This window comes from Anguilla rostrata, chromosome 8 (genome assembly GCF_018555375.3).
Source record: "Anguilla rostrata isolate EN2019 chromosome 8, ASM1855537v3, whole genome shotgun sequence".
NCBI classification, from domain to species: Eukaryota; Metazoa; Chordata; class Actinopteri; order Anguilliformes; family Anguillidae; genus Anguilla; species Anguilla rostrata.
In genome coordinates, this window is record NC_057940.1 from 2,897,855 (window position 1) to 2,921,607 (window position 23,753).

General features: G+C 52.6%; 1 protein-coding gene across 1 annotated transcript in view; it reads right to left on the reverse strand.

The window, feature by feature from the left end:
- LOC135260525 (supervillin-like) overlaps window positions 1-23,753 on the reverse strand; it is a 53,366-nt gene that overhangs the window by 23,342 nt on the left and 6,271 nt on the right. The window contains 13 exon segments of the mRNA XM_064345809.1: window positions 180-1,404; window positions 1,407-1,766; window positions 3,456-3,533; window positions 4,637-4,913; window positions 7,594-7,677; window positions 8,455-8,591; window positions 9,476-9,540; window positions 10,701-10,738; window positions 11,994-12,164; window positions 13,112-14,416; window positions 19,025-19,736; window positions 20,243-20,391; window positions 20,625-20,682. Coding sequence (XP_064201879.1) covers window positions 180-1,404; window positions 1,407-1,766; window positions 3,456-3,533; window positions 4,637-4,913; window positions 7,594-7,677; window positions 8,455-8,591; window positions 9,476-9,540; window positions 10,701-10,738; window positions 11,994-12,164; window positions 13,112-14,416; window positions 19,025-19,736; window positions 20,243-20,391; window positions 20,625-20,682 — 4,659 coding nt within the window.

Here is a 23,753-nt window from a genome sequence, read left to right on the forward strand (position 1 = left end):
GTGTGTGTGTGTGAGAGAGAGAGAGATAGAGAGGGTGTGTGTGTGTGTGTGTGTGTGTGTGTGTGTGTGTGTGTGTGGAGAGCAGGGGCCATGAGGGAGATCTCGGTGCGGACCACGCACACAAGGATAATTTTAAGAAACCGCACACCCCCCAACGTCGCCACGCCCTTCCTGCTTACCCACAATGCCCGGCTTGGCCCTGAAGACGCCGTCGGCCTGGTGCAGCTCCCTCAGGTAGCTCCTCTGCTCCTGCCGGTGCTGGTAGGCCACGCCCACTCCCTCGCTCCTCCAGGGGGGGTCAGCCACGCCCACTCCCTCGCTCCTCCAGGGGGGGTCAGCCCCGCCCACTCCCTCGCGTCTCCAGGGGGGGTCAGCCCCGCCCTCCCCCTCCCTCCTCCAGGGGGGGTCAGCCCCGCCCTCCCCCTCCCTCCTCCAGGGGGGGTCAGCCACCGCACGCCGCTCCCCGCTCCTCTCTGGGGGGAGGGGCTGGAGCTGCTGTCTCTCCCCGTCCGGAGAGAGGAGGAGCCTTTCCTCTTCCTCCCTCCTCTTTCTTCTTTCCTCCTTCCATCTTTTTCTCTCCTCCTCCTCCCTCATTCTTCTCTCCTCCTCCTCCTGTTTTCTCCTCTCCTCTTCCCATGCTCTTCTCTCCTCCTCCCTCACTCTTCTCTCCTCCTCCTGCTTTCTCTCCTCCTCCCTCGTTCTTCTTGCCTCCGCCTCCCTCGTTCTTCTCTCCTCCTCCTGCTGCTTTCTCCTCTCCTCCTGCCACGTTCTTTGCGCCTCCTCCCTCATTCTTCTCTCCTCCTCCTGCTGCTGCTGCTTTCTCCTCTCCTCCTGCCATGCTCTTTGCGCCTCCTCCCTCATTCTTCTCTCCTCCTCCTGCTTTCTCCTCTCCTCTTCCCATGCTCTTCTTGCCTCCTCCTCCCTGATTCTTCTCACCTCCTCCTCCCTTGTTCTTCTCTCCTCCTCCTCCTGCTTTCTCCTCTCCTCTTCCCACGCTCTTCTTGCCTCCTCCTCCCTGATTCTTCTCATCTCCTCCTCCCTTGTTCTTCTCTCCTCTTCCTCCTGCTTTCTCCTCTCCTCCTCCCATGCTCTTCTCTCCTCCTCCTCCCTTGTTCTTCTATCCTCCTCCTCCCTTGTTCTTCTCTCCTCCTCCTCCCTCACTCTTCTCTCCTCCTCCCATCTCCGGTTGGTTGGCACTGAGCCATAATGCCTGATTTCTGACTGCTGTGGCTCTATGTAAGACTGGGGGTGGGGCTCTGAGAGAGGCTGGGGGCGGGGCTCTGTGACAGGCTGGGGGCGGAGTTCTGTGAGAGGCTGGGGGCGGAGTTCTATGAGAGGCTGGGGGCGGGGCTCTGAGAGAGGCAGAGGTTGGGGCTCTGTGAGAGGCTGGGGGCGGGGCTCTAAGAGTGGCTGGGGGCGGAGTTCTGTGAGAGGCTGGGGGCGGGGCTCTGAGAGTGGCTGGGGCGGAGTTCTGTGAGAGGCTGGGGGCGGAGTTCTGTGAGAGGCTGGGGGCGGAGTTCTGTGAGAGGCTGGGGGCGGGGCTCGGCGACAGCGGTGCTCGTCATGCTAATGTCAATCAGACCCTGTTGCCTGGCGACAGCTCTGTCACGTTTCCCTCGGCTGGGGGGCTGGGGGGGGCACACGACGGCGGTGGACTTGCCCAGGTGGATCTCGCCAGCGTGGGCGGTAGAGACCGTGCCGGTCGTGGCGGATCGGACCACGGAGGCGGACAGCGCCCCCATCTTAACCCCGCCTCCGTTCTGCAGCTGTGGAACCCGAGGGGGGGGGGGGGGGGAGAAACAGGGGGTGAGGTCAGACAACAGCAGACTCATCATGCCGTATATACACTCCACCTCTTCCGACTCGATTGCTGCTACATGTCATCACATGCCATGCGGAGCGCCCCCTCTGGTCATGACGATGCACTGCAGCTCCAGCTGCTGCTAGCAAAAACGGCACCTTTACAGAACCAGTGCAGCTGGGTGACATGCCTTGGACCCTGTCCATTCACAGGGAACAGGAGGGCTGGAAATGAATGCTTAAAATTTTTTTTTAATTAAATTTTTAAAAGATACTGGCTATATTAGACAATCTTCAAATATGCTAATTAATCCTCAACCAAAAAATAAATGGCATCACAACCATCATCCGGACTGGCCAACTGTCCAGGGTGTATTCCTGCCTCTTGCCCAATGCATGCTGGGATAGGCTCCAGCACGTCCTGCGACCCTGACCAGGAATCAGCGAGTACAGATAACGGCTGGATGGATGGATAGACAACCATCATCCACGCAATTCTCAATGTAAAGACATCACTTTCAGAACAAACACAAAAAAACCCAAAACAAAAACACCACATTACATTTCCAGATGGTTTTACATTAAAATCAGCAGCACTGATATTGACGTGATGGGACAGGACCTGCTCTGAATACGTACAGAGACAAAGACCAGTCCATCTATTTAAAGTCACGTTGTATTAAAGCCCATAGGCACTCACTCGCAGGAGCACTTAGCCAGACTATTCAAAAGGCTGGACCTTGCGTCCCTGACTCTGAAAGTGACGTCTTTGGCTTTGCCATTAATTTACACAAAGACGAAGGAAACCATCGACTTCAGAACCCGTCCGCTATGAAGCAAAGTGCATTATTCTCCCCCTGGGGGAAAATGTCAACACAAGCCAGACAAAACCTGCAGCATCACAGAGGTAACAAAAACAAAAAATTCAAAACCAAGTCACTGATGGTTTTTAAAAGGAATCCTTTCCAGATGCTGGTTTTTTTTTAGCCCAAAGCAAAAACCAGCACACACTCCAGGGTAAAGACGTCATTCTGTACAAAGCTCGCACATTCAAACCGCACTTCCTGTCAGGGAGGAAGCGCATGGCGTCCCATCCCCTGGTCATCTTCATCACAGCAGAAATAACACTTCAGCTTCATACCGGCATGCTCACGGTCATCTCAGGAGTGACAAAGCTTCTATAAGAGTCTATACAAGCCAAATAAAATTCTAATAAAACAAACAAATAAATAAATATGTCCTCAAGGAGGCAATTATGACTCAAACAAAAAGTATCACACGTCCAAAGCAAAGCCATCCCAAAAGTGTATTCATTCAAAAATCATTCCAAAGTTTATTTCCATCTTTTTGGCATGACATGACCACACAGACGTGTAATATTATATTCTGATTGCCCATTGGCTATCTCTTCAAAAACACAAGGCAGCCACTGTGTGGTTCTAGAGGTGGCCAGGGGGGCGAAGGTTTCCGGTCATGGAATCTCATGATCTGTACCCCAAGTCTTGCACTGGGCGGGGGGGGGGGGGGGGGGGGGGGGGTTCGGGGAGGTACAGATCAGGGAGTCCCGGGGGCCAGGCTGTACAATGCATCGGATGCAAAACGCCAAGCACCACCAGTCAGACGGACAGACGGACGGACGGACGGACGCTCCTTACTTTCTCACTGTTAACGTCTCTCTGGGGCTGGGCTACGGGGCCGTTAGCCAATGGGACGGGCTGTGCTGGGGCTACGTCCTGCGCCAGAGACAGGCTAGGTTCACTTACACTGCTTCAGCCGCGGCACCAGGGTGAGGAAGAGTGTGGTGTAATGGGCAAGGTGTCGGTCGTGTTACTGGTTAGGTCACTGGTTAGACTCCCAGGTAAGACACTGCTGTTGTGCCCTTGAGAAAAGTTACTTAAATCTGCATTGCTTCAGTATAAATCCAGCTGTATAAATGTAAATGCCATGTAAAAGTTGTGTAAGTCGCTCTGGATAAGAGTGTCTGCTAAATCCAGGTAATGTAATATGGTTTGGGGGTTGGGCATATTAAGCATTTATCCACAAATTCCGATTGACTTTGTGAATTCATTAATTATGTATTATAGAGGCACATAGTTGTACATAAGACGATACAAACAATATTGCTTAATATGCACCCAACACAGTCAACATTTCAGAAGCTTTGCCTTCTAAATCTACATGATACATGATGTCTCAGAGGCCGAATGCATCTTTGTGCTGTAACTTTGAACTAGAAACCTCACGAGTTAAGGGTTGCACAATGTGAAGTGTGTTGTGTTCATCCAGCAGGAAAGCACTTCTGACATGGAGCTGGGAACCAACAGGAAATCTCTCATTGCACAACTTTATTTCCTCCCCCTTTGAAGGAAGGGCAAGAGGGCTTTGTGACATCACAATAACATGCCAACAGCAGGACATCTATCTCTCCCTTGAACAAAGAACGAGAGGGTTTGTGACATCACAATAACATGCCAACAGCAGGACATTCATCTCCCTCATGAACAGAGGGCGAGAGGGCATTGTGACATCACAATAACACGCCAACAGCAGGAACACCCTCTGCGGAAAACACTGCCTGCACGAGAATACCCAGAATGCAACAGTATCGGAGGGATCAAAGGGTTCCACAAATTTTCCTGATCAACACCGTTTAGGAGATTATTAGCAAGTGACTGAAAACAAAAACCTATTCACCTGATTGACAACCCACCAAGCCAATAGGAGTTATTTAATAAACACTAAGTGTGCGTACTGGATTGTGAGTGCAATTTTGAGTGACGAATGCAGAAATTTAGCAGTATAATCCAGTGCCGTCGTCCCTGCGTGTGCAACGCACCTGCTCCACCTCTCCCAGCGTGATTGGCTGGGTCTGGAAGCGGGCGTGGGATCTGCGGTGGCGGGCGTCGGCCCTGGCGCCGTCCTGGCCCCGCCCTGGCGCCGGCTGCGAGAGGCGGTTGAAGAGCGCCATCTTCTCCGCCAGGCTGAGGGTGGAGAGGTCGGGCTCCTCCGGGCCCTGCTCGCTAGGCCCCGCCCCCAGGGAGCGCGTCTCCTCCGCCTCCTTCCCCAGGGAGGACTCTCGGGCCACCGACCCCTTCTGGGACGAGGCCTGCAGACTGTGGGGGGGGTAGGGGGGGGGGTGATGGTGGTGGGGACAGTACACACATCATACAATCTGTGTGTGTGTCACACAGCCTACAAGCAGTGTCACCCAAAAACTGTATTGACCCTTCAAGGCACGAGGTAAATAAATAAGTGATTAGAATGTTCTTAACTGAACATTCCAATGCTGATGTAACAATCACTGCTGGTGACTGAAACCTCTAGAACATTGAGTTTGAATAATAAAAATTAAAAAAACATTCCAAAAAAACATGCTCTTCAAGGGGTTAAAGACATGCTGCTTAGCTGACAGACAAGCCAGTTCACATTTATAAGGCGGGACATGTTTATAGTTCCACACTGCCTGTATGAGACACGTGCGAGTGAGTTGCATGCTGGGATCCTGCAGATGTAGCCACTGCGACTGGTCTTTTCCTCTGTAGTTCATGGGATGTGTGACTGGCTGCGATTGAAGGTCTGAACTACACCAATTAGAGAGAAATTAGGGATTTCATGCCGTTGGTTCTTAACTTTGAGACCGGACTAAGCAACTTCAAAAAAAAAAAAAAAGGTATTTATTTGTGAGCATACCTGGTTGCCCTCTGAGCCCACACCTGTAGAGACATTTTTCTTTTTTATTTACTCCTTACCCTCCTTTTCCCCTGAACACATTCAAGACTTGCGGTGTTCAGCCATTACCCATGATGCACAGGGGAAACATACGCTGTAGTACTGCCATACAGCATTCGCCCCAGGTCTGCTGCTGGTGTGCGTACAGATTAGTCAGATCAGAAGCGATTAGAGCAGAAACTGACGCAAGCTCACCACCCAGGCTGTGGTACGGCAGAATGAAATCAGATTAGAGCCCTTAAATCCGGGGAGTCCTGATCCTATCTGAAAGGGGCGGGTGTGGAAGCAGGCTGTGCTTACAGCCCAGTACCCACACGCCTGATTGCGCTCATCAAGGTCGTGGTTGAAGACCATGATTGGTTAAATCAGCTGGATCTGGTGTCGTAGCGCTGCGCTAAAACACGGAAACCTGGCCCCACACCGGCCCTTTTCAGACAAGACTGAACACCCCTGACGCTAACGTGTTAAGCGCGAGCCTCATCAGACTCTAACGTGTTAATGAGCTAGACCTCATTTTCGTAGCCTAGTAAGAGCTAAGCGTAGCGCTAGCCTCAATAAGACGCTAACGTGTTAAGCGCTAGCCTCAATAAGACGCTAACGTGTTAAGCCCTAGCCTCAGCAAGATGCTAACGCGTTAAGCGCTAGCCTCAGTAAGATGCTAACGTGTTAAGCCCTAGCCTCAGTAAGACGCTAACGCGTTAAGCGCTAGCCTCAGTAAGACGCTAACGTGTTAAGCGCTAGCCTCAGTAAGACGCTAACGCGTTAAGCGCTAGCCCCATTAGACGCTAGTTTGTTAAGCGCTAGCCTGAGTAAGACGCTAACGCGTTAAGCGCTAGCCTCAGTAAGACGCTAACGTGTTAAGCGCTAGCCTCAGTAAGACGCTAACGCGTTAAGCGCTAGCCACATTAGACGCTAACGCGTTAAGCGCTAGCCACATTAGACGCTAACGCGTTAAGCGCTAGCCTCAGTAAGACGCTAACACGTTAAGCGCTAGCCTCAGTAAGACGCTAACGCGTTAAGCGCTAGCCTCAGTAAGACGCTAACGCGTTAAGCGATAGCCTCAGTAAGACGCTAACGCGTTAAGCGATAGCCTCAGTAAGACGCTAACGCGTTAAGCGATAGCCTCGTTAGACGTCGAGTGACGAGGTTTGTGGCAGCAGGTGATACCCCGAGCCCCTGGCACCGCTGAACGGGACCGGGGGGTCAAACGTCTTCGGTTGCAGCGGAGAGACGAGGGAGAGACCGGCTCGCTCCCGGTCGAGTTTTGGGTTTACGGGCCTCAGCGTCTGGGCGCGAGTCGAAAATCAGACCCCCGCGTGAGATTACCCGGGGGGGGGCTGACATGTGAGCCCTCACTGACTCAACACGCCCTACCTTTGACCTTTACAGTCCGCCCGTCTCTCACCGTTAAAATGGGCGCTGTTAAAATGAGCTGCAAGCGTGTGCTTTTCTGTAAATATAGTGGGCCGAGACTCGGGAAAATTACACAAAAATAATAACTTAAGACAGCATCGGCACGTTTATTTTCCTCAAAGCACACTTAAAAATCGTTTCTAATAAAAAAAGGAAAGAAATATCACACCATGCCTGTGCAAAAAAAAAAAGGAAAGCAGCTTTGAAATTTGAGTGTGGGACTTCTGTCAGACAGCAGAGGGCGCTGTGGAGCCGAACCACTCATTTTGACTCGGAAGGAACAATGAAGTATCAGTTTTGACAAATTTATCTGTGTGCAACGACTGAACATAATTACTGATACACACTTAACGATTCTCAGCAGAATTCTTACATGAACATCGACAAATCAGATCATAAAATAAAAAATGATCTCCACGACAACAAGAGCCATGTATTACCCCAGAGCAGTTGTTCACAGTACCCAGAAAACCCGAACTGTTAAATGGTAAACAGGAAGCAGGAAGTGGGTGCGACACTGGAATTTCGGCACCATTAGTCAGCGTTTCGGGGGGGGGGGGGGAGGAGGGGTGCCAACGTGCTCCATGCACAAACATGCACGCACGCACGCGCGTACACACGCACATACACACGCACGCGTGTCCCCAGTACCTGAAGTGTGTCACTGCGCTGCTGGTTACTGTGGGACTGGGGACGCGGGCTGAGGTGGGGGGTGAGGACGGGGTGGGGGGGGCACTGCACACGGAGCAGAGAGTGGGTGGGGTAAAAAAAAAAAAAAAAATTTTTTAAAAGATCATTATTATTCCTAAATTGTCAGCTGTCTGTGACGGGTAAAGATTAGAGGGAGATAAACAGAAGGATTAAATCAAAGTGCAAATTAACATTTGAAAAGCGACTTGGTCAGCCGATGGCAATGACAGACGGACTGGCTCCTCCTGCCAAACACTGTTCCACAGTTAGGCCTGTCATCCTTGCACTCTGAATTTCCATATGATCAGGAGGCTCTGCGTTGGCTTTGAATCTGAAAGCCAGTCAGGCTCAGAAAGAATGGTAAAATTATACATGTAATTGTCCAGGAGCTCTCTCTTCCTTTAAAAAGGTATTTCATTCACAACCAGAATTTTTTGGGTATCACAATTAGCTCTGCACCTGAACCAAATAACAGGGGTCAAAGTTCAGACATCCCCATAAAGTAGACATGCCATTGTCTGAAGCCGTGGTGGGGGTGGGGGGTGATCAGGTGATGGGGGGGGGGAGGGGGTGTGGTGGGGTGGGGTGGTGCAGCTCAGATATAAGGCTCATTTTCAGGCCTGACTTGGAACGGCTTCAAGCAGCCGCCATATCCAGAAACCCCTCGGAAAAGGGAGACTCCCCAGTCCCGTGTTTCTGAGGCTGTGGCTTTATCTGCGACAAACCTGCGGGAAGAACATCTCCATAACAACCCACCCCCCCTCCCAAAAACAGGGCGGGGGGGGCTGTTCCTGATGAAAACCCACCGATACGGCGACTTACGTGGCGGCGATGACCACTTCCTGTGTGGTGACGGGCTGCGTGTGGGAGCGGTCCTGAACCCGCCTCAGCCGCCTCTCCACCGCCGCGTTTCGGGAGCGGGGTTTGGGGACCCCCCCATCTGTGCTCCTCTCCAGCTCCTGGGACCAATGGGAGGGGGGGAGAAGGGGGGGGTGGTGGGGGTGAGAGATGGAGAACAAATGCCTCACGCTGTCCTAAGTGTATGAGGCTGCGCTTCTATGGTTACTTTTCTACTTCCTGGAAGATGAGAGATCTGGGAATGCACCAATAGGATCCCAGCAATAACTGACACTTAAAATGAATGACAATCCTTCCTGATAGACAATAATGTTTATATTTTTAAAACATCTTTAAAAAGCATCTTTACTCCCCACATAATTCTGTCAGGTCAAGTATTAGAGCCATAAATGTTCAATACTAGGCTTCATGGGCAGTGTTAGATGCTCCAGTATCTAGTCCGTAGGTAATCAGATCCCTAGGTACAATTTAGTCAGGAAAATGGTGAGTATTGTTGGGCTGAATGGCCGGTTCTCGCCATTATGTTTAGCGTTATAACTCTCATCACTGAACTTGACTGGAAGTTGCCTTTTACCCATAACCTCTGGCCTTGCTTGGGTGGGTCATGGTAATGCCCTGGATATGGAGGAGAGGTCGGAATGTAGGCGTCGAATCATCCGCGGGTTTGGACGTCTGACAGCACAACCAAACAGGAGAGGCTTTAAATGAGTCAGGGGCTTGGAATGCGGTGTTGATAGGGTGGGGGGGGGGGGGTGTTCTGTCATGGACTCTGCTGGCATGGACTATGGGACCTGTGTGTGTGTGTGTGTTTGTGTGTGTTTATGTGCACTTATGTGCACGGAAGCTTGCATGTGTGTGTGTGTGTGCGTGCGCATCTGAGTGTGTGTATGCACATGTTTGTACGTGCGTGTGCTTGTGTCTGCATGTCTGCATGCATGTATCTGTGATATGGGGGTGGTGTGGGGTGGGTTGGGGGGGTCAGTACCCGAAAGAGGGACCTCTTGGCCGCCACGCTCAGCTTGGCCCTCTCATCCAGCTTCTCTTCATCCGCTGAAAGGAAAGAAAATCTTTACCTTCACCACCCGGAAGGAGGAACAGACTCCCCTCACCAAGCCAGCGAAATAACTTCAGAGAGAAAAATGACGGCACACCGAGAAAAACAAATCATCCAACAACAGTCTTCGCTGCGAGAGAAAAGAAAAGAATGCAATGGAAAAAGAGAGAGAGAAAAGAAAAACCCCTAAAACTAAATGAAGCGCACAGACCCATAACCCACAAGAGGGTTAGGGAAACAAACCCACGGTCCAGAGCTTCAGAATGGCCACAGAATGATCTGGATTAAGTACTCAGTCTAACTGTTACCAGATGGGAAATCTCCTCGCTGTTTTCCCCTTGTACATCTGCTTCATCACGGCAGCCCGTTACGGTGTTATCTGACTTACACCGTTCTCGTTCAGCTTTCACATTTACCCACTTTTTCCTTTTCCATATACGTTCAAGTATATCAGCAGAGAATGGGGTGTGAGACTAATGACAGATCAGCCAGCACGTTGCCTGAATCTGCTCTACATCTGTGTGTCCTTCCTGCAACAGACACGCAGCATCTAGCAAGCCATCTGTGGCATACTTGGAGCTTTATTATGTAAAAGTTTAATTGTGCTTAATACGACATTAATTTGGCTTGTTTAGGAGCATACGACCGGCAGGCAGGTTTCCAAGGCACTTGATCTGCGTTACTGAACGATGCTCAGCGTGAAGAAGTGTTACTCCAAAACAAACGGCACACCCCAGAAAATGAACTTTCATCTTTCTTAGCATCAAACGACATTGACGGAACACCCCGCACCACCCCCACCCCACGTTCCCTGCAGCATATCCCATCTAAGGAGGACATGTATAAACTGCTAAACTAGAATAACTGCCGCAGTTAGCTACTGCAAATTAGTCTATAAAAAACCCCTTTGGGTTGCCAGTCCTGTTTAAAATCTGAAACGGTCTTGTGCTCGAGCAGATGCTCGTCAATTAGGGCTTCCGCTGGAATATTTACACTGAGACTCTTCTTCCTGAGAGGCTCAACAGCGCCACCTCACAGGAGACTGTGTCATTACCGCGAGCGCAAATCTCCACTTTTAACACTTTTATAGTCCCCCCCGCAGAACGGGCGGGGCGGTCGCCAGATTCGACTTTGACACTGAAACGGTTCGACTCACCTTCCGTGCTCTGCAGGTCCGACGGGCTCAGACAGGACCTGCAGGACGACAAAGAAAAGCAGGTCACCTCTGGCAGCCGGAAGAGAAACGCACGCAAACGTGCGCCTTTTACAGACCGCTACGCGACAGAGACGGGCAGGCTGAAGTTAGACTGTGAAAGAAACCACACAGCAGGCCGGATGCTTCAGAACGAAGGAGGTTAGGAGCACACAGGTACGTTTCTCATCGACATATTTGACCTTTAAAATGGTCGGTTGCTTCTCTCGTCCCTTGACCAGAGTAGACCAGCACTAAACGCGAGTTGACATTGGTGACATTCGTACGCCATTGTGATGCTTCTGCCAGGGTCACATGACCCATGACCTGTGGACCTCTTTCACCCTCTCTAGAGAACACCCCCCCCCACAGCTGTGGTCAGGTCTTTCCTGGGCACATTTAGTCCTCGTACAGATCCAGGATCAGCATTTGGGAGCATTGCACCTTAACAGCCTCAGAGCTCACCACCATCACTTAGACACATGCTGAGCCAGAGGGTTCATGGGTAACACATGGAGAACTTGGGGGACCGTGAAGAACCATGGAGAACATGGGGAACGTGGAGAACATGGGGGAACCATGGGTGTACCCCAGATCAGTGACCGCTAGCTGGAACACCACTTACAGTACAGTCCAGTGATTGGTTAGACGCATGCCCAACTTTGACGTATGTTATGCAGACCTGTCAGGCTTTTGGGAAACGTGCCCTCTCCCAAAAGCAAAATGGCACACATTCAAAATGCACATGCTCCTCCAATCACCTCAAACCTCACCCTGCACCCACGTTAAACCTCACCCTGCAACCACCTTAAATCTCGCCATCCAACCACCTTCAACCTCACCCTGCAACCACCTTAAATCTCACCCTCTAATTACCTTAAAACTCACCCTCCATCATCCACAACCCCCCATTGGCTCACTCCCAAACTGGACCCTCCCAAATGCACACCCCAACCCCTCCAATGACCCCACCCCTCAAATGCACACACCAACCCCTCCCCTCCAATACCTCCCTCCCCCACCCCCACCTCGCAATCCCCATCTGCACACACCCCACCTTCACCTCAACATCACTACAAACACCAGCAGCATCTCCCCCCCCCTTTCAAAAGCACACACCCCTCGAGGGGGGAGAAAAGATTGACATGATCACTCTTCCACACACCATGCTTTGGGTTGGTACTCAAACCCCCAGCACCTGCCTGACCCCCCTCATTTGGGGGGGGGGGGGCATGATTCAGTGCTCATGCGGCCTACCTATCCGTCTCCAGGCGCTCAGCGGACGTGATTGGCTGAGTCCTGAACCTCTCACAGGTCTTTCGATCGTCGCCGGGGGCGATGTACATCCTGGGCCTACGGGAGCTCCTCTCCCACTCCCCCCTCCCGCCCGGCTCCCCATCCAAGCCGGCCGGCTCGCCCCTCACCTCCCTTTCCCACCGAGGGAGGGGGGGAGGGAGGGGTTGGGGTGGCGGGGGGAGACAAAACCGAGCAGAGAGAGAGACAGCGTAAGAGGAAAGTACAGACTGCACTTCTTCTCCAAACGCAAACCAAACCTCCCAGTCGGTCACTCGTTCCCTTTCACAATCGGGACGGGAGCCAAGCAGACATCATGCACGGTAACGTGCGAGTCAAGAGGCAAATTCGGCACCATTAGCAGAGGAGGGGGGAGGGGGGGTACGGTGACCCCGTCCCACCATTACTGGTCACCCCCTCTCGAGAGACGGACAGCACACACACACGGGGGGCGGGGGGGGGCTCCGATTGAGCCGCCCGGCGAATGGCCCAAATTTGTTAGCCACCGTGCAAAATAAATCCCACGCACACATAATTCAGGGTTAGATATGGGGGGCCCAGAATCCCACCACAGGGGGCACAATGAGGGATTCCATGCCATTAGCTTTTAATCATTTCACCACCCCAATCATTCATTTGACCGGACATTTGTGATATTCACAAGCCACGGACTATGCATGTATGTGTGATCTATATACGCAATCTGAGACGATAGGACTCACGAAAAGGAAATCCTGTTTCTTGCCCCAAAAATCTAAATCATTGCCTGCACCACCTTGGTAGGTCTTTGTCAGGTAGTTCCACATCCACCTGACAAAGACCTACCTGGGCGACCTGTCTGTGTGACGGATGGACCTGGGGAACACTGGACAGGTTTACCCGTTTTCGTGATTAATCTGCGTTGCACTTACTGGCTGATGAGTGTTTCACATGCAGTGATACGGATACAGAACTGAACCAGCACTGGGGTTCACAGGGGTTCAGGGGTTCAAACGAAGCCTTAGTAACCCAGCGAACACACCCACACACGCAGCGGCCGCCCGCAGGAAGTTCATGCGCGTCCCCCCGCGCGCTGCACCTACAGCTCGGGCTTCCTGTTAGCGCTCTCCAGGTAGGAGTGGCGCAGCTGGGCGACGGAGACGCGGGTGTCCAGGGTGCCGATGTCGGCGGCGTCGCCGTTGGGCAGGCCCGGCTCGCGGCCCGGCGGCGGCTGCAGCCTCTCCCGGCTGGCGGCGCGCTCCAGGCTGCGGAACACCGCCGAGCGCCGCACCACGCCGATGTCCGACATGGAGCGCGTGCGGATCTTGTGTCGCCCCGGCGACAGCTCGCCGCCGCCGCCGCCGCCCTCGCCGCCGCCGCCCTCGCTCCGGGCCACGGGCGAGACCGTCGCCCTGCGGAGGCGGACCGGGGGCTCGGGCGGATCCTCCTCGCCGTCGGGGCCCCGGCGTCGCCCCCCCCCCGGCCCGTCCCTGGGGGGGGCGCTGTGGCGGCCGCGGTGGACGTCGTCCACGCTCCTCTCCCTGCGGCGCACCTCCGAGGGGAGCACCGCCTTCCGGCTCTTCAGCAGGCCCTCGGCGCGGACCCCGCCCTCCCCCTCCTCGCGGACCCCGCCCTCCCCCTCCTCGCGGACCCCGCCCTCCCCCTCTGCCTCCCCCTCCCCCTCCCGCCAGCCCCCGCCGTGGGCGTGGTCTGGGTCGGCGTGGCGACTTGGGTCGGGTGGCTCCGCCTCCTGCTCCATCGCCGGCTCGACCGGTGCCGAGGGGTCTCTCTCGCGTAGCTCGCCCACCCCCTCTCGCAGGACGCCGTGGGCGTGGCCATGGGCGGGGTCCATGCTCCGCCTCCATTTGGGTTGCTCAGCTTCGCGAGTCACCGCCACGGGCCCAGCTGGTGTGGGGAAGTCGCTCGGACGGATCACCACTACGCCCTCCGGCCGGCTCCCGTGGGCGTGGCCGTGGGTGTGGTCTTGGGCGCGGTCCTGGGCGTGGCCGTGGGTGTGGTAACGAGTGGGGTCCATGCTCCGCCTCCACCTGGGGCGCTCGATTTCGCGGGTCGGCGCCGCGGGCCCGCTCTGGCGGATCACCACCACGCCCTCCGTCTGCCTGCGGGCGCGGTCGCGGGAGTGGGCGGGGTCCAGGCTCCTCCTCCTTTTGGGCGGCTCTATCTCTCGTACCGCCGCCGTGATGCCCGTTGGCGCGGGTCTGGCGGCGGGGGGCGGGCCGATGGGGGCCTGTGGCCCCGGGTCGGGGGGGGACACCACGTTTAGGGGGGCGGAGCTCCCCATGTAGGGAGCCCAAACCTGGGGGTGCCTCCTGGAAGAGGGGGGCTCCGGCACCTGCTGGGGTCCCGGTGCCAGGTCCTCTTTCGCCGGCCTCTCTCTCGCTCGGATACTTCCGGGAGAAAGAAGGCGTTAACACTCGATCAAACCCCCAAATATACACCCCACAGCCAACTCCTCCCTTCACTGGACTAGTCATGGACTTGAATTATGATAACGGGGGCCATACCCCTGAATTATAAACTACTGAATGAAATACAGGTAGGTACAGGAGGTACTGCAATGGAAAACCCCAAGAAAAAAACAACGAAAAAAAGGAGAAAGTTTCGCGAGCTGTTAATACAGCGACACACTCAAGCAGGTCAGGAGACTGGTGGGCGAGTGTTGGGCGAGTGTTGGGTGAGTGTTGGGCGAGTGTTGGGCGAGTGAGTGCTGTGTTAATACTGACAGTGAGAAACGCATTTTGGCAACAGAGGCTAGTCTACGGGCGGGAGCTCAAACGGACCCAGGACGTGCTGGACCGGTGGCACTACGACCTGCGCTTTGCTCTAGAGTGGAGAGTACAGCTCTGATCCCGGTTAACTCCTTTTTCACCAACGCCCGCGGTGTTTGACGGCACTACCACGCGTCTCAGGTGAACCTGCTTTAACTGATCAATGTTGTCCGATGACCCTCGGTACACACTTACTGTACTTCAGTTTGGATAACAGCGCCTGACAAATAAAAGCAGTGTAACATGATGCAATGGATTACTCAGCAACTGTCTCCTCCAGAGGACAACTGACAACACAGCTGGGTCTGGAGCAGACAGGTTTTTACAGGCTCTCTCCACAGCTGGTTTCACCTGTCCACAACGCTCAACATCTCACCTGTCCACACCACTCAACATCTCACCTGTCTACACCACTCAACATCCCACCTGTCCACAACACTCAACATCTCACCTGTCCAGCGCGCTCAACATTTCACCTGTCCAGTCCACTCAACATCCCACCTGTCCACAACACTCAACATCTCACCTGTCCACACCACTCAACATCTCACCTGTCCAGTCCACTCAACATCCCACCTGTCCACAACACTCAACATCCCACCTGTCCACACCACTCAACATCTCACCTGTCCACACCACTCAACATCTCACCTGTCCAGTCCACTCAACATCCCACCTGTCCACACCACTCAACATCTCACCTGTCCACAACACTCAACATCTCACCTGTCCACACCACTCAACATCTCACCTGTCCAGTCCACTCAACATCCCACCTGTCACAACATCAAAACATGTCCACACATCAATGGATTCTCACCTGTTCCTCCAAGACAACTCAACATCTACACGGTTTCCAGGCTCTCTCCACACATCCACCTGTCCACAACGCTCAACATCTCACCTGTCCACACCACTCAACATCTCACCTGTCTGCACCACTCAACATCTCACCTGTCCGCAACACTCAACATCTCACCTGTCCACACCACTCAACATCTCACCTGTCCACACCACTCAACATTTCACCTGTCCAGCGAGCTCAACAGCCGGCCCGGTGCTGGCTGACCTCCCCCTGGACCATGCGGAGTGTCTGGGCTCAGCTCCACACTATAAATAGCCTCCTGAAAAGGCCTCCACCCTCCTCCCCTCTCTCTTTCCCTCAATCTCTGGTACCGGTTAGGGCATATGCACTGGGTGAAAGTGCAGAGCACTGGTTAGAGAACTGGATTTGTAGCTATGGGTCAGATTCCCAGTAGAGCCACTGCTACTGTACCCTTGAACTTGATTTCACCTGCTTCAGTAAAATACAGTAACAACGGCTAGCTATGAAGCTAGCCACCGCTTATTGTGCAAGTTCATGCACAAAGTACTTGTTGTTGGGACTGGGTCATAGTTGGGACTGGGTCATCTTTGGGATTGGGTCATCGTTGGGACTGGGTCATCTTTGGGATTGGGTCATAACCTGGCCAGTTAGATGTTGCTACGCGTGTTGTGCAGAACCTGACCAAGAAGCCTCGACACAGGCATAAAAGAAGCGCACATTCTCACAGTCTCCCTGTTTTGCATGTTTCCTGCGCCTAAGGTTGACCAGCTGCCGTGTCTCTCGCTGAAGTCGTTACAATAGCCAGCTGTATAAATAGATTGTAAGCAAGCACTGTATGTTCCTCTGGATAAGAGCGTCTGCCAAAACGTCCAAAATTCAAATTAATGAATTAAATGCTTTTTCTGTGCTACATGAAAACATAATCTCCTCAAACAAAACTTTCATTTGAAACACTGCATCCCATCTCCCTCTCACAGGGAATATGGCACATCACACTTTTTTGTCATGTAGACTTACGTGTCTTCTAATTAATTTGCTGCCATGGATACCAATCCATGCCAACTCATATAGACATACCCTCCAGAAATCAACAGCCCCTGGATAAATCATCCTTCTTGGTAAGTTTTACGTAATTTCCAATAAATTATTACTTCCTTTTTAAGGTGTAGCACATATCTACCATACACACCACACACCATATCTAAGGCACACCTTCACACACCTGGTTACATTTCTACCAAGATTTTAAATTATTTCTGCGAAGTTTGGAATGCCAAGCTGAATGTGCAAGCTGACTTCATCACTGCAACCCCATTATCCATCAATTCAGAAGAGAGCACACAAGCACACAAGCACACAAGTGCACAAGCACACAAGCACACAAGCACACAAGCGCACACCCTCTCCGCTGAAACAAACGCTGCCTCCACCCACAACATTTCACTCCTCAGTCTGCCGGCTGTCGAAACGTGCCCAGTGGTGACACCGTGATCGCAGACACGAAGCAGACATGAACTCACGAACCCTCAACTCGACGGCGTATCAGATAGCAGATCCGTCTGCTGCGTGTGAGACTGAACGAATCACTGCATTGAATCACGCGACTGCTCATGGCTGGCAAATCCACACCCAAGAATGGTCTGCGTTAGGTTAACGTTAACCAATGTAACCTGAACGACTCAAACTCCTGTTATTTCCCCAACATTATCCCAACAGACTGAACAGGGAGAGAACGCGAAGAGAACAAAACAGTGTTGCTTGAAGGAGAAACGCAACCACAAGCAAAGAAAACCACAAGTGATCTGAGGCAAAAAATAAATCTCCCCCCCCCTCCTCACATTGGGCAGCAGCATAATATAACGGGTAAGGGGCCGGCCTTGTAGCCCAAAGGTCACAGGTTCCCAGGTAGGACCGCATCGCTGTCGTACTTAACCTGCGTTGCTTCAGTATACATACAGCTGTATGAATGGATGCGAATGTAAATGCTAGGCAAAGAGTTGTGTTAAGTCGCGCTGGATTAGAGCGTCTGCTAAAGGCCAGTAATGTAATGTACTGTAATGTATGCGTAATATAATGTAATGTATATGTAATGTACTGTAATGTCGAAGCCTCCACGCGTTTAGCAGACACGTGGCATCCATGCTGGTCTTGACCGGATCACAGCTATGGGTGGGGTCCTGTGGCCTCATTCCCGTCTCAAGCTTGGCTCACAGCGTGCCGGGAAACTCGAACCTTGACAGGCACCCACCCTGCCCCCCGCCTCTGTCCTCATCAACACGCCCCCGCCCCCCCCCCCCTCGAATCAGAGGTGCACGCACAGTTCTGAAACCAGACCCCAGCTGTTCCCCAAATTATGTTCCCGACGAAAGAGTGTTTTTCGACCGCAATCTAAGGATCAACATGACCTGGGGGTTTAAATTAGGGGCCAGGATGGGGAGGGGGGGGTGCTAGGCTGCGCTCCAACAGAACCGTTCATCCCCTGCCTCCAGGTTCAACTCCAGGCAGGAGGAACGTTCCAGAACCCTCGTTTCCCTCAAGCGCACTCCGACACAGGAAGAAAATGAATACTGGAGTAAAAACTCCTTGCCCCGGACACTTCACAGTGTACAGCCCAAAATAAGGAACGCTGGATCACTCCGGAATTCCTTATTTCGGGCCACGCCCCGTCAAGTGTCCGGAGCAAGGAGTTTTTTTTTCACTGGTTTAACCTTCCTGGCTGTTGAGCGCCTATCCAGACCTCTTTTACTCAGCTGGCTGGAAGCGTGTTAGGCTCATCTTCCTTTACACAGGCGTGAACACCTCTGTCAAACAAGACAAACTAATGGACCAGTGCATCACTGACAAAGTTAGTGTAAAGATATACAAAGATATTAGGTGTCCAAGCACACCTTGATGTATCCCTTCAGAGGTTAGAGCCGCTTTAACTCATTGGGCACTGGTTATTTCATAAACGCACAACAGGAAAGCACCCAAAAAGCCACACAGCATGTTGTCACTCTTGGCATGAATTAAATCGTCATATTAGGCCTTTGCTATTGGACAGCAGCACACCGCACAAGCACAACTGGCCACTGATTCTGCTTATTAATGGCAAATTAGTCATTGCATTATAGCAACTACATGCCTTGATGATATTTTTGGACAGTTTGTTGCCACCAGGTCAAAATTTGCCACAGTGTCTGCAGGTTTAACTCCAGTCCTGGAGGGCCGCAGTGTCTGCAGGTTTAACTCCAGTCCTGGAGGGGGTGCTGTGTCGGCTAGTTTATGGTCTGTTTCAGCACCCAAAGTGGTTAAGAGTCCCACGCCCCTTTTCCCAAAGCAGACGCTGTGGCCCTGCAGGGATGGGGGTGGGGGTGGGGGTGGGGGGGTAAGAGAAGTTGGGGGACAGAGGGGACACTCACCCCTGCCTGCTGAGGATGTTCTGGGCCTGCTGCTCGATGAACAGGTCCCCCGGGGAGACTCCGTAGCGGGGGGAGGGGAGGGAGGAGCGGCGGGCGGCTCTGGGGGAGCTGGGCACACCGGTGACGGGGGCGGGGTCTCGGGCGGGGCTGGGGCCGGGGGCGGGGCCCTTGGGCGGCGGGGTGGCCACCTCCATGTAGCTGGAGTGTTCGCGGGCGCTGGCCCGGGCCACCCGGTCCTGCACCCGCCGGAAGTTCTCGGCGTTCAGCGCCCTCTCCCGCTCCCGGGCGTGGCCGGCGGGGTCCGCGTTGGCGGGGATGACGGCCTGACCCACGCCCAGGGAGACCCGCTCGGCCCCGCCCCCCTCCTCCAGGAGCTCCCGGCTGCGACGGCGCTCCGCCTGGCTCCGCCTCTCGGGGGCGTCGGCCTCCTTGCGGAGGCGGGCGTAGCGGGCGGGAGGCTCCGCCTCCGGCTCCTGCTCCAGCGAGAGGCCGTAGCGCTCCGCCAGCTGCCGCCGCCGCTCGGCCTTGTACCGCGCGATCCGCTCGGCCTTGGAGTCCAGGCCCTGGGGGCCGGAGGGCCCCGAAACGGGCCCCGGGGCGGACCCCGCGTCCCCGCGCCCCGGCGGAGGCTCCGCCCGGCTCCGCGCTCTGGACTGCCGCTCGGAACCCGAGGGCTCCGGAGCCTCCAAGTCCTCCCTGCTGAACCGCCTGACTGTGGGCAGGAGGGAGGAGGAAGAGCAGGGAGGAAGAGGATGAGGGAAAAAAAGAGAAAAGAATGAGGAAAAGGAAGGAGAAAGAGGAAGTAGGAAGAGGACGAGGAAAAGGAAGGAAAAGGTTGAAGAGGAAATGAGTAAGATGATGAGGAAGAGGAAGAGGGTGAGAAAGAGAAAGAAGAAGGGTAAGGAGGAAGAGGAAGGAGGATGAGGAATGCAGAAGGAGGAAGAGAAGGTGAAAGGAGAAGAGGAAAAGCGGAAGAGGAAGAAGAAGAGTAAGGAGGAAGAGGAAGGAAGGAAGAAGAGGAAAAGCGGAAGAGGAAGAAGAAGGGTAAGGAGGGAGAGGAAGAACAAGGGTAAGGAGCAAGAGGTAGAGGAAGTGACATTTCACCTAATGTTTGCTGCAGGAAGTGGCCAAAGCTAGATCACTGATGCATCACTAGCTCTCTGGTCTACACAGAACATGTGCAAATGGTTTGTTTCAGAACACAGATCCCGCTCTTACCAACGATGCAGGGGTCACAGGGGTCAGAGGCGCGGGTGTAGCGCGGCGTGTCCTCCTCCAGCAGCCGATTGGCCACCGCGCAGCCCGGCAACAGGGCGGGCGGGACCTCGCTCTCGATCCCCTCCAGACGGCGAGCGATCCTCTCCTTCCTGCGGGACGGAGAGCGAGCCGGGAGCGAGCAGCAGAACGAGGGGGGGCACAAACGGAAATTAGGAAAAAAGTAATAATGAACTGAGAGAGTTGTTTATCTTGCTAAAGACACTTAAAGGAAATTCACTTCTTAATGTATTGAATTTGGACTGGTGGTGTGAGCCAACTTTTCATAAACACCCGTGTGCTCCATTAACGAGGTTGAGGCCCTTGTCTGGCAAGAGTACTGCACCTGTTCATCTCCAAATCGCAGGACACGACACCTTCGAACCGTTTCTTCAACTCTGAAACTGCACAGAGGAAAAGGACTCGGGTCAGAACAGGCCCCATCTTAAATCCAATAAGCCAATCAGACCCTTACAGAAACAGAATATATTGAACATGACGGGAATTAGAACATCTATCAAGATATTTCAACGTGTCAAAATATGATACATTATTGCAGCTTTCAACATACTGCAACACATTACACTGCAATTAAATATATTTCAATTATATATATATATATTTAAAAAGACCATATACCTACAATATATTTCACTCATGGGTAATTCAGACTCCCTTACAGAAATAGATATATTGAATATATCTGCAATATGTTGCACTTCACCATGTCATTGATTCGTACAGCTACAGATTGTTGATTATCTCAGAACAACTCCCACAGATAAGACCAGAGAGGATGAAGTCAGTTTACATTGAGAGAGAGCAGGGAGCTCCAACTGCCATTTATCAACTGCCACTTTATCAGAGAGTCGCCCTCTCGACACGAGAGGAAGCGTTCTTACACGCATGCAGCACTTCATAGTACCCCACCTCTGATAGCCAATCACAGCCGCAGCAGTCATTAAAGGTGTTAGACGGTTATCTGATAATGTCAGTCTCAAACCGCAAGAGGGACTTGGACCCAACGAGGAAAATGGTGGTCAATCCATCCTACCGATCTATATCATATTATATTTATATTACAGGCATTTAGCAGATGCTCTTATCCAGAGCGACTTACACAACTTTTTACCTAGCATTTACATAGCATCCATTTATACAGCTGGATCTCTACTGAAGCAATGTCAGGTTAAGTACCTTGCTCAAGGGTACAACGGCAGTGTCCTACCCGGGAATCAAACCCGTGACCTTCAGGTTACAAGCCCAGTTCCTTACCCATTATACCACACTGCCGGCTCTATTTGACCTATTTGCGAACTAGTCAACGACTTGCCTATAAATGCTTCTGAAATGAGTAGGAGGTATTAGCATCTAGCAACCAATGGGTAAATTGTACACAGTATGAAATCTGTGCAAAGATCTGAACTAATCTGTGTGAGTCACTGTCACCAACCAACCAACCAACCGACCGAACGCATTCTATTCAACAGGTTTATTGTGTCAGCTGCTCAGACCAGAAGACCAGAAACGCGCCCTCAAAACAGAAACTGGGGCAGTTGGTTAGAGAGACACTTTCTGAACGAGAAACCATGAAACCGCATCAGCCAGTAAAACTGACGTTATAGGATTTAAATGACCCTGAGGAGGCAGTGCGGATGATTCCGTGGGTTAAAGTTTAAAGGTTAAAGGTCGACCGGGACAGCCCGACTTTGTGATGGGGAACAGTTTTAGCAATCCAGGTTGTGTTTTTCGTGGAACCGCTATCATAAGGAAACCCTCCAATCAGAGGCGGCCTGAAACCGAAGGCAGAGGCTTATTGGTTCGCCTGGCCAAGAGAAGACCGGTTGAGTGACAGCTAATCGGATTAAAGTGGCTGGAGGACAGAAGATAAACTGGACTCCTTTTCCTGGCAATAACACTGTCTCACACACCGTCTGGCACATTTGGAGGACTTCGCAACTGATGACATCCATATAACACACGCACGCGCGCACACACACACGGATGCGTTTAAGACATGACCCCAAACAAACAAACCATGCGGAACGGTCTGTCTACACCCCAGACGTATTCTTATAGGCCTGAGTATGTCCAAAGAGATTACCTCCCTCAGTATTTTCCACTACATTCCCCACCCCCGCCCCCCCCTCAGATCCCGACAACGCAGAAACATATGAATTCAGTGTTGGGCAGGAAGCCTAAACGGAAAGGCCTCGCGAGCAAACAGATTTCCTCGGTAGGCAGACGGCGTCCGCTAACGTGTGACAAACACCACATGCCGAATTTACCTCCTCGGTGGCGGCGAGCGGTGCCTGGACTGACCCTCCCCGGCGGAGCCCGATATGTAAACTGGCCCGAACGCTCAGTAAACAGGGCGATATCCAGCGCCTAAAATAGCCTCATCGCGCCGGCTGTCTGACACGCGCGACACAGCGCCCTCGCTGAACTCAAACTCTCTGCCTGAGCCTGTTACTGCGCGATAAACAATCACGGAGGCTGTTACTGTGTGATATCAAACTCTCATTAAGGCTGTTACTGTGTGATATCAAACTCTCTCACTGAGGCTCACTGCGACTGTTACTGTGTGATATCAAACTCTCTCACTGCGACTGTTACTGTGTGATATCAAACTCTCTCACTGAGGCTGTTACTGTGTGATATCAAACTCTATCACTGAGGCGGTTACTGTGTGATATCAAACTCTCTCACTGAGGCTGTTACTGTGTGATATCAAACTCTCTCACTGAGGCTGTTACTGTGTGATATCAAACTCTCTCACTGAGGCTGTTACTGTGTGATATCAAACTCTCTCACTGAGGCTGTTACTGCACGATAAACAATCACTGAGGCTGTTACTGTGTGATATCAAACTGTCTCACTTAGGCTGTTACTGTGTGATATCAAACTCTCTCACTAAGGCTGTTACTGTGTGATATCAAACTCTCTCACTGAGGCTGTTACTGCACGATAAACAATCACTGAGGCTGTTACTGTGTGATATCAAACTGTCTCACTGCGGCTGTTACTGTGTGATATCAGACTCTCACACTGAGGCTGTTACTGTGTGATATCAAACTCTCTCACTGCGGCTATTACTGTGTGATATCAAACTCTCTCACTGCGGCTGTTACTGTGTGATATCAAACTCTCTCACTAAGGCTGTTACTGTGTGATATCAAACTCTCTCACTAAGGCTGTTACTGTGTGATATCAAACTCTCATACTGAGGCTGTTACTGTGTGATATCAAACTCTCTCACTGCGGCTATTAATGTGTGATATCAAACTCTCTCACTAAGGCTGTTACTGTGTGATATCAGACTCTCTCACTAAGGCTGTTACTGTGTGATATCAAACTCTCACACTGAGGCTGTTACTGTGTGATATCAAACTCTCTCACTGCGGCTATTACTGTGTGATATCAAACTCTCTCACTGCGGCTGTTACTGCACTGGCCTGCTAGACACAATCTACAC